At 42.0% G+C, this 9,828-nt stretch overlaps 1 protein-coding gene across 1 annotated transcript in view; it reads right to left on the bottom strand.

The window, feature by feature from the left end:
• Nucleotides 1-3,230: 3,230 nt before the first annotated feature.
• The window catches only part of LOC138172278 (cytochrome P450 4F11-like), a gene marked incomplete at its 5' end in the record, with an annotated part of 16,016 nt that continues 9,418 nt past the window's right edge, over nucleotides 3,231-9,828 (bottom strand). The window contains 7 exons of the mRNA XM_069101963.1: nucleotides 3,231-3,534; nucleotides 3,824-3,906; nucleotides 4,174-4,238; nucleotides 4,477-4,610; nucleotides 5,096-5,225; nucleotides 5,492-5,558; nucleotides 6,613-6,883. Of these exons, the coding sequence (XP_068958064.1) occupies nucleotides 3,342-3,534; nucleotides 3,824-3,906; nucleotides 4,174-4,238; nucleotides 4,477-4,610; nucleotides 5,096-5,225; nucleotides 5,492-5,558; nucleotides 6,613-6,883 (943 nt within the window). The remainder of the gene's footprint in view (nucleotides 3,535-3,823; nucleotides 3,907-4,173; nucleotides 4,239-4,476; nucleotides 4,611-5,095; nucleotides 5,226-5,491; nucleotides 5,559-6,612; nucleotides 6,884-9,828) is intronic.

Below are 9,828 nucleotides of genomic sequence, written 5' to 3' on the forward strand. Positions count from 1 at the left end.
CACTTAACACTTTACTAGCTGTGTGTCCTTGGGCAAGTCACTTAACCCCAATTGCCCTGCCCTCCAACAAGCAAAAAAAAAAAAGGAGATGGCAGGTGTGAAAAGATTTGGAGAATGGGATATGTAGCTTACAACTGGAAATAATCTGATCTTCCAAAATGGAAAGGGAATAGATTTTTCAAGCTAAAGTCCAGGGAGCTTTATGTCTGTTCCTGGCAAAATTATCTATTATATGATTAAAGTGAAGGTGTATGCATTAAGAAAGGGGAGCAGTGATCATTAATAGTCAACACAACTTCATAAGGTACATGTCATGCCAAACTTTCATTTTCTCTATAGAAAGGTTTATAAGGAAGTAGAGCTGGGGAGTGTTATACTAAGGATATGCCTGTATTTTTTCTTTTGTTTTAATTATTTTTAGTTGTTAAATATTTCCTAATCATATGTTAAAAAATAAAATCATTTCTTTAGATTTTGAGTTCCAAATTCTGTCCCTCTTTCCCACCCCTTAATCCTTTGGAAAGCACGCAATTTAATATCGATTGTGATATTATGTGTGATGTGAAGTCATGCAAAGCATATTTCTATATTAGCCATGTTGCAAAAAAATCCTTACAAAATAAAAAAGTAAAAATGAAGATATTTTTAAAAGTATGCCTTAATCTGCATTCAGAGTTCATCATTTTTTTTTCTGGTGATAGAATTTTTCATCATGAGTCTTTTGGAATTGTCTTGCATCATTGCCTTAATTAGAGTTGTTAATTCTTCCTCAGTTGATCATCTTTACAATACTGCTATTACTGTGTATAATGTTTTCTTGGTTCTGCTTCCTTCACTTAGTGTGATTTAATATAAGTCTTCCCAGGTTTTTCTGAAACCTTTCCTGTTTCTCATTTCTTATCATACAATAGTGTCTAATCCCAATCTTATACCACAACTTGTTCAGTCATTGCCCAATTGATGGGCATCCCTCCAATTTCCAATATTTTTGCTATCGCAATATTAGATGCAATAAATATTTGGTAAAAATACATCCTTTTTACTTTTCTTTGACCTGTTGGGGATATAAAATTAGCAATTCTGATATTGCTGAGTAAAAAAGGTATGCACAGTTTTATAGTTCTTTGAGCATCGTTCCAAATTGTTGTTCAGAATGCTTGGACTAGTTCACAATTCCACCAACAGTACATTGGGGTCCCAATTTTTCCATAGCCCCTCCAGCATTTGTCATTTTCCTTTTCTGTCATGTTAGCCTATCTGTTATGTTAACCAACTCTCAGAGTTGTTTTGACATGCATTCCTCTAATCAATAGTGACTTAAAGAATTTTTCATGGGATTATTGATAGTTTAGACTTCTTCTAAAAGTCGAGAGTTCATATCTTTTTCCCATTTATAAATGGGGGAATGACTTATATAAATTTGACTCAGTTCGCCATTTATTTGAGAAATGAGGCCTTTAGTAGAGAAGCTTGCTATAAAATATTCTCCCTAGTTTTCTATTTTACTTCTAATTTTTGGCTGCATTAGTTTAGTTTGGGCAAAAGCTTTTTAATTTCATGTAATCAAAATGATCAATTTTTCTTCCCTTAATCCTCTCTATTTCTTGTTTGATCATAAACTCTTCCTTCCCCATAGATATGACATGTATTTTTTTCTATGTTCCCCTGATTTGCTTATGATAGCATCCTTTAAGTCTAAATAATTTATCCATTTTGACATTTTCTTGGTATACAGTGTGAGATGATGGTCAATGTTTAGTTTCTGACAAACAGCTTTCCAGTTTTCCCAGCAATTTTTACAAAATATTGATTTCTTACTCCCAAAGCTTGGATCTTTGGGTATATTAGTAGTAGGTTACTATGGTCGTTGATCACTGTGTACTGTGTACTGTGTACCTAATGTAACCCATCAATCTATCACTCTAATTCATAATGAGTGTCAGGTTCTTGATGATCAGCACCGCATAATATGATTTGAAATCTGGTTTGCCTTCCTTAACATTTTTTTCCATTCATTCCCTTGAAATTTTTGACCTTTTGTGAGATGAATTTTGCTACTCTTTTTTCCAGCTCTATAAAATAATTTTTTCTTGGTTTGTTTGGTATGGAACTAAATAAGTCAATTAACTTATGTAGAAATATCATTTTTATTATATTGACTTGACCTGTAGTTGTTCAGTCTCTCAGTCATGTCTGATTCTACTTGAACCCATGCACTTCATTCATGGGGTTTTCTTGGCAAAGATACTAGAATATTTTGCCATTTCTTTCTCCAGTGTGTCCTCATTTTACAGAAAATAAACTGAGTCAAATGGGGTTACATGACTAGCCCAGGGTCACACAGCTAATCAATATTGAAAGCTGGATTTTAACTGAGATCTTGTTGATTACAGATCTGGAGCTCTATCCACTGTGCCACCCAGCTGCCCCTATGGTTTGGCCTACCCTTGAGCAATTAATATTTCTCTAATTACTTAGATCTTGATTTGTGTGAAAAGAATTTTGTAATGATGTTGATATAATCCCTGGTCATGTCCTGGCAGGCAGACTGCCACATATTTTATATTGTGCTTGGTGTGTAATGATTAGTGTATATGTGCCATACCTAACTCTAATCCACTAAAGTCTCAGCCAGGGATGAAGAACCTGGTGCTTCATGGTCATGTACTGTACTTTAAGTCCTCAAGTGTGTCCCTTTGACTGAATCCAACCTTTACAGAACAAATCCCCTTAATAAAAGGATTTGTTGTGTAAAACATAGACTCGGTCAAAAGGACTCATGCAAGGACCTTGGAGGCTCAGGAGGCTTCAAGGCCATAGGTTTCCCATCTCTGCTAAGTTCTGTGAGGCCTATGTACCTTTTCCACATTATATTGCTAGTAGCTAAGACAGTGCTTTCAAAATAAGTAACTCTGAAAGTTGTACGAACCATGAACAATTATATGACTATTCATCTCTTATCCAAGGATATCAGTGTATGAGACCAACCACTTTACCATGTTCTTGAATCGTTTGTTATAACTTGTTTCTCCTTCAGTATTGGTTGGGGACTGTCGGGTAGATGGGAGGTCAGTCTAACAAGATGTTTCCAGACAATTGTGGTTCCCATTCTCCCCTCTTCCCCACATTCCCATCCTCCTCATGTTTCTTCTTCCTGGAACTGAGAAATGGGGATTCCTATCTTCTCACCAGACTCTACTTCATGGTAGAAAGACACAAAACACAACCCATTTGCCAGTTAAATTGCTTTTATTAAGAAGTTTTATAACAAAGACAAGGGTAACTAAATGGCTGGGAGTCTCCAGACCGCTAAGTCCCAGGCCTGAGGAAATTCCCATCCATCAATTCTGGGAAAGTTCTGGGAGGTGTGTGTGTAGTGGCTCTGCCCTCAGCCATAGCCCATCCTCTGCCCTAAGGATCACTTCTGGCTTCCTTCGGACTGGGCGTTCATCAGGGAAGATTCTGAATCTCAGTAGGGTGAGGGCCAGCACAACCTTCATTTCATACATGGCAAAGTTCTGGCCAATGCAGTTCCTGTTCAAGGGGAAAGTCTGTTAATCCCAAGGTCTTGACATCAGCCTTACTCTGTCCTCCCACCACCACTCAAGTGTACATGCCCATGAACATATGCATGGAAATGCGCACAAACACACATACACATATACATAGACAGAGATGATCGGGCCTGTATATCTCATGGGGCTAGGGCTGGTTTCTCTTGAGGTTTTTCTTCTTTTGAGATGATCACAATGACCCAGAAGGGTGAAGACATTTCCCCAGGACTTCAGGGAGGCAAATGGGAAAGCATGTGCCATGGCCTTACCTGGGTCCAGCTGAGAATGGCATAAATGCCAGGGGTGACATCTTCTGGACTTTGTCGAGGTCAAAGCGGTATGGGTCGTAGACCTGAGGGAGAGGGGCAGATGGTGGGGATGACCCAGGCCATATCAGACAGGCTGACTTCTACCAGGTAGACAAGGAAACTACTTTCAAGGCTGCAGACCTTTCCCTGTGAGATCAATGCTGTACTTCTTTACATTCCTAGTTCTTCTCCTTAGAGAAACATCTAGGTTTCTCCTATATTTGTCCTTAGCAAGGGTTCCCCTCTTTGCCATGAGTGTCCCTGACCACTAGATCTGACCAGATAACATGATGGGGATTGGAGTAGGGTACCTCGGGGTTGGGCCACACAGCTGGATTGTGGTGGGTTCCAAAGATGCTGATCAAACATGTGCACCCTGTTAAGGAGGAAGAGATAGAGAGCCCAACATGGCCTGCAAATTCCATCAATTCACTCATCAATCCACCTCAAACCCGCTTCACTCCCACCAACTTTCTAAGTATTATTCCTTGGCCACTTCCTAAAGAAAATCAGACACCTGCTCTCTATCTTCTCCCACACTGCCTCCCCAGGTGCAGCCCCTGTCATACCTTGCCTTCCCATTCCTGTGCCATGCATGCCTGGGTAAAGCCTACCTTTGGGGATGATGCGCCCATCAGGTAGTTGGATGTCCTTGGTGCATTCACGAGCAATGGCAAAAACTGGGGGGTGCAGCCTCAGGCTCTCCTTAATGCACATGGTCAGGAAGGGCATCTGAGACAGGTCATCCCTACAGAGAACAGAACTGTCATACTGGGGGAGGGGAACTCAGACACCCAACCCCACACAGGGAGAAGGCAATATGAGAGGACCATGACATTTTTGTCTAGAGTCTCCACAGCTGGGCTGTGGTGTGAGGAGGGAAAGTTGGAAATCCTGACAGAGATGTGATTGAAGAAGAGAAAATAATAAAGGCCAGTATGTGGGATGGAGTCTTTGGCACACAAATCTCCCTACCCTTTAGACCTCCATTGTATCTGTGAAAAGTTATCCAGAAAACCATCAAAAGGCTAAGAAACCCTCCTGTCTGCTACGGGAGAGTTGTTTTGACAGTCAAGGCCTGTCATCTACAGAGGCTTAGCTCTAGTGACATTAGTGTGAGGCTTGAGGATATTTCTTTTGGGGAGTGTCCTCAGCTGTGACCAGGATGGTCCAAGGAATGAGCTCCTAATCCCCTCTCCTATAGGAATCCTCCCAGTCTCATTTCACACTGACCATTCAATCTCCTCTGCCTGACGACCCCTTAGGAGATCCTGTATTTCCTGACGACAGCGGTCCTGGTATTCTTGGTGCTTGGCCAGGTTGTAGAGGGCCCAGGAGAGGCCACTTGCTGTTGTGTCATGGCCTGGGAGGAAGGGAGAAGACTCCAGAGAATTGGTATGGTGTTGAGAAGGTATCTATGAGTGAACCATGCAGTAAGAAAGAACTTCAAGATCACACTGAAATCAGCACAGGCTCTGAGGGGACAGCTCCTTTTAGACTAGCCCTGAAAAAGCAGGAATCACTGAGGCTGACATCAAGAATAAGAGAGGAATGGGTTTCTTAAGGGGAAATACCCTCTAAATCCCCAATATCTTTAGCCCCAGACACTCCAACTCCATCTCCCCTTACCCTCAAACATGAAGGTGTCAGCCTCTGCCCGAATGTCCTCGTCTGACAAAGTCTTCCCATCTTCATCCTGGAATAGTACATAACTGTAGGTTCTTTGCTTCCTTCCTTCCCATGAGCAGCTCTACCTGGAATCCCCTCCTCAGCATTCCATTAACCCGAGGCACTACTGTTAGTGTCAGGTATCATACCTAGAATCCTTGAGACCTAGGCCAAATGCTTAGCTTAACTCATGTTCCTATAGCCATCTAAAGCACTTGAACTGTCCTCTGGGCTCCTATTGCACTCACAGAACCACAGAATGGAAGTCACCTGATATGTTCAAATCCCTCAAAAACTACACTGAGGACTACCCAGCATCAGATACTACTGGAAGACACAACTAGAATACTAGAAACTTGGATTTAGAAGGGACTCTTCCCCAAAATATGAATCCCTTCTGAAGCCAAACACCCATTCCTAAGCTATGGTATACCCTGGGATATGAGGATTCTTTCATAGATGCTCTACCTTCAAATAAGTCTTGTCCCTTCCTCCTTAATACTCTCTCATGCATATTTGTACCCTAGAAATTGCATATATTTCCAGCATTCCCTAGACTCTCCTTTGCTATAGCTAGAAGCAGCCTTAATGGTACTCCTAGATAAATCTATAATGTAGGAAATTACCCTTGATAAACCTAGAACCACAGAAACATATGTTAATATGTCTGTAATTCTGTTAACTACCCTAGTATGCCTAGAAATAATATCAGGGGATGTGCTTGGATGTGCTTATTTCTAGTTATACTAGGGTACTTAATAGGATTCCAGGCATAGTCCAGCTAGGATATACCTAGCTATACTTAGAACCCAGATTAATACTTTCATATACCTAGAAAAGCTTAGGGGTAACTATTTCATCCCACTCATGGAAGGAAAGTAAGGGATGCTTTCCCAGTAAGCACTCTTCTATGTGACTCAACTCTGTGACATGTGTTAGGGAACCATGAATCTGCCTTTGTCAACCAAGCCCTTCATCTTCCACTGGTTATCCTGGTTATCTTCCCCCATCTCCCCATGGTCCCTTGGGGCTTCTGGAAGACTCCCTCCCTTCCCACTTCTCCCTCTAGCTGTGATGTTCACCTTGGCCAGTAGCAGAACATCTATGAAGTCCATGGTCTTTCCTTTGATCTTATTCCTAAGGAAGGCCTCAGCACCTTGTTCAGCAAGGGCTTGGCGCCGGGTCTGGATGACGGCATCTGTGAAGCTGTGTACCACATGGCAAGCCCTAGAGAACTGCTTCCCCTGGCTGGTGAGGTAGTATAGACGATCCCAGTATAGGAGTGGCTCCTGGTCTCGTTTTGACACAAGGGCACTTAATTCCAAGATGGCAGAGATGTAGGGACTTGGATTCCTATGCAAAGTATGCGGGCCTGGGTCAGAGGTCAGGAGAAATGAGAACCCTGAGAGAACCCCAGCCCTTCAGATTCCACTTGGCTCAGACTAAGCTCTTTAATGTCGTTCCAAAGCAGCCCCCTCCCAACTTGCCTGCCCTAGTCACTGACTTGACCTCTCCCTAGTCTGTCACCCAGGTGCAAAATCTCTCTTGTACACAAATCCCATCTGTTCTTCCTCCATAATACAGTTACTTTGCAGAGCCTTCCCTCACTCAAATCTAAGTTAGCTTCAAGTCTTGTCATCATTCCCTGATATCATGTTCCTCTTCAGGAAAAAATAACAAACACAGCCTGTGAGTAGTTTCCTCCCTCTCCCTCTCCCTGTCCTTCTTCCTCTCTCTCTCTTCACCTGAGGGTGCTCTGCACAGAAAAGATGCATTTTGTTGACCAAAAGCTACCTCACTGTCTTGGGGTTTACTGCCTAGATTTCTTTCTCAAAGACCAAACCTTAAACCCAATTCACTCTGGAACTCATAGATTAGACAACAGTAGGGCACTGACCTCCTAGCATAGAGTCACTGCAAATAGTATATAGTAACTTTTTCTCTTTTGGTCAGAAACCCTGAGAGTATTTATTTTTATTAATGGGGCCATCTCTTGACTCACTTCTTAAAGATGTCTATTCATTAAATGGGTATTTTCTCACTCAAAGTGAGAACCTGAAAAAAACATTATCCCAAAAGCGCCAGGGTCTCCTATTGCATCCTGGGCCATCTGCAGCCATCCTGATGAATATTAGGTCACTGGACCCAGATGGTTCTGGTGGATAAAGTGCGGCTGGTTACCTTGCAAAGCCCTCTGTCACTCAAATCCAAGGCAATTGCAATTCATGTCATCATTCCCTGTCTTCTTAGGGAAAGAAGGACAAACACAATGATCACAGAATCTCAGACAGAAAAATGCTCAGAGGCCATGAAGGGCAACCTGGACCTAAACAAGAATTCCCTCTACAGTGTCCTTAATGGGCCCCAGAATCTAATTAAAAACCTCCAGTGACAGAAAACCTGCCTCTTTCCAAAGAAGCAAGTTTAGTTTTTGACAGTTCTAATTATTGGGAAGTGAGTTTTTCCCTCCTTAAATCAAACATCAAACTGCCTCTCTATAATTTCTACTAATCAGACATAGTTCTTCCCTCTAAAGTAAATAATGATAAATCTAATCACTCTCAAGGCCCCAAAGATAGTACTTCAAATACTTTTGAGTTCTGTGGGGTATGGTACAACATACATGGCAACACAGCATGATGTGGCACCCATATTTAATCTCTCTTTTTGGGCTGGCTTCCTCACTGTAACCAACACTCATTCACAGCCCTGGGGTGGGGGAGGGAAGAGGAAGATGGGAAGTAAGTCCAGGGGGTGGGCTGGGTACTCATTCCCAGATGTCCACCTGGTCATGGTCAGCCATGCTGTTACACTAACTCTGAGCCTCTTGCCCATGTTGCCCATTTATACAGTCACAATGATCCTGGTAACTATAAAACATGAAACATTAGCTAACTGCAAAGGCAAAAGCAAAAACAATCACATCATTGTTCAATAGAAGACAAAAGCGAGAATAACCAGAAGTCCACCTACATAAACCCTGGGTCTCACTCTCCTACCAGTTTACAAGGATGCAGAGAGTGGGCAGAAAACTATAGAGACCTAGCAGTGAGAAAAGGGCAGGACAACCCATGTGTGGGTATTAATGTCCTTTGTAGATAACAGTCTGCAGTGCTGTCACATACAGGGCAGAACAACTCCTATTGCACTTCTCTAGAGCCCTCTGTTGAACAAAGACCCTTCTCTGCTTACCTTGGGCCATGGAAGCAGCATTAAGCTCTTTCAGTAAATGATAATATGATGTCCTCTCTCTTAAAAACATTTCCTATAAGTATGGGAATCTGTAGAGATTTATCAATCTGTTCCCTGTGCTATGGAGCGTGCCTATATCGCCATATAGAAATGTCAGTAGACAACTATGCAATCATGACCCTAAGGGTTTTTCCCTGTCTCAAGTTGTAGATGGCATGACACAAAAGGTCTTTAAACCACAGAGGATTCTGCTGTCCTCCAGTGAGCTCCTAGTATGAGCTTTCTTCCAAACCAAGCAGCTCCCAGGTCAGCTGCAGAGCCTGCCCTTTTTGCAATCTCCTTTAAAACCATTTCATTGCAAGGCAAACAGCCGGGACAGCTCCTCAGGTACAGCAGAGAATCTCCTTTTCTCTAATTAGCTCCAGAAGGAAAGCATTTTTCTGCACTCTCTCCACTCCGCCAGCACTCACATCCATGCTGAAAGGCATGGTAGTGCAGGCTCTACACTCTTTACTCAAGTTTTGGTTCATCTACTCTTCTCCGCCTAATGCTTTTTGCTTCTTGCTTCTGTCTGGAGCTTCTCTGACCTTCCCTTTTCAGTCAGCTTCTGCTCTCAGTTTCTATTTCTGACTTCTAATGCCTCAAAGCAGGGTCTTGTCATGGGTGATGTTTAAATTCAAAATCTTAAGTCCACATTTGAATGAAGTATAACACAAATACTTATTAGACTACAATCCCATAGCCCCTCCAGAGTTCTACAGTGCAGAGCTGTCCATCAGTAAATTCCTGAAAATATGAAGATTCCTATTAGCTGCTGGAAAACCATGTGTTGCAGTGATCTCAAACATTACTGAGTTCTTTTGCATGTGAGTTGCTTTCAAACACATTTTCTTAGCGCTTTTATTTGAAAATCTGTTTTCTCTGAGATCCCCAAACTATTTGGGTTTCTTCAAACCATTTTCTTGTGTGTTTTTTTTTTCACAAGATGCACTTTTCTTTCATTAAAAAAAAATAAAGCATTCACATAATAAAACCTTACAGCTAAACACAGCTATCATATCCCTCAGGACAGGTGGAATACCCACTGGATATAGCAGCCTGCCTGG

The sequence above is a fragment of the Petaurus breviceps genome, unplaced genomic scaffold (assembly GCF_028583685.1).
Source record: "Petaurus breviceps papuanus isolate PSGF00001 unplaced genomic scaffold, PetGlider_PUasm1.0 523, whole genome shotgun sequence".
NCBI classification, from domain to species: Eukaryota; Metazoa; Chordata; class Mammalia; order Diprotodontia; family Petauridae; genus Petaurus; species Petaurus breviceps.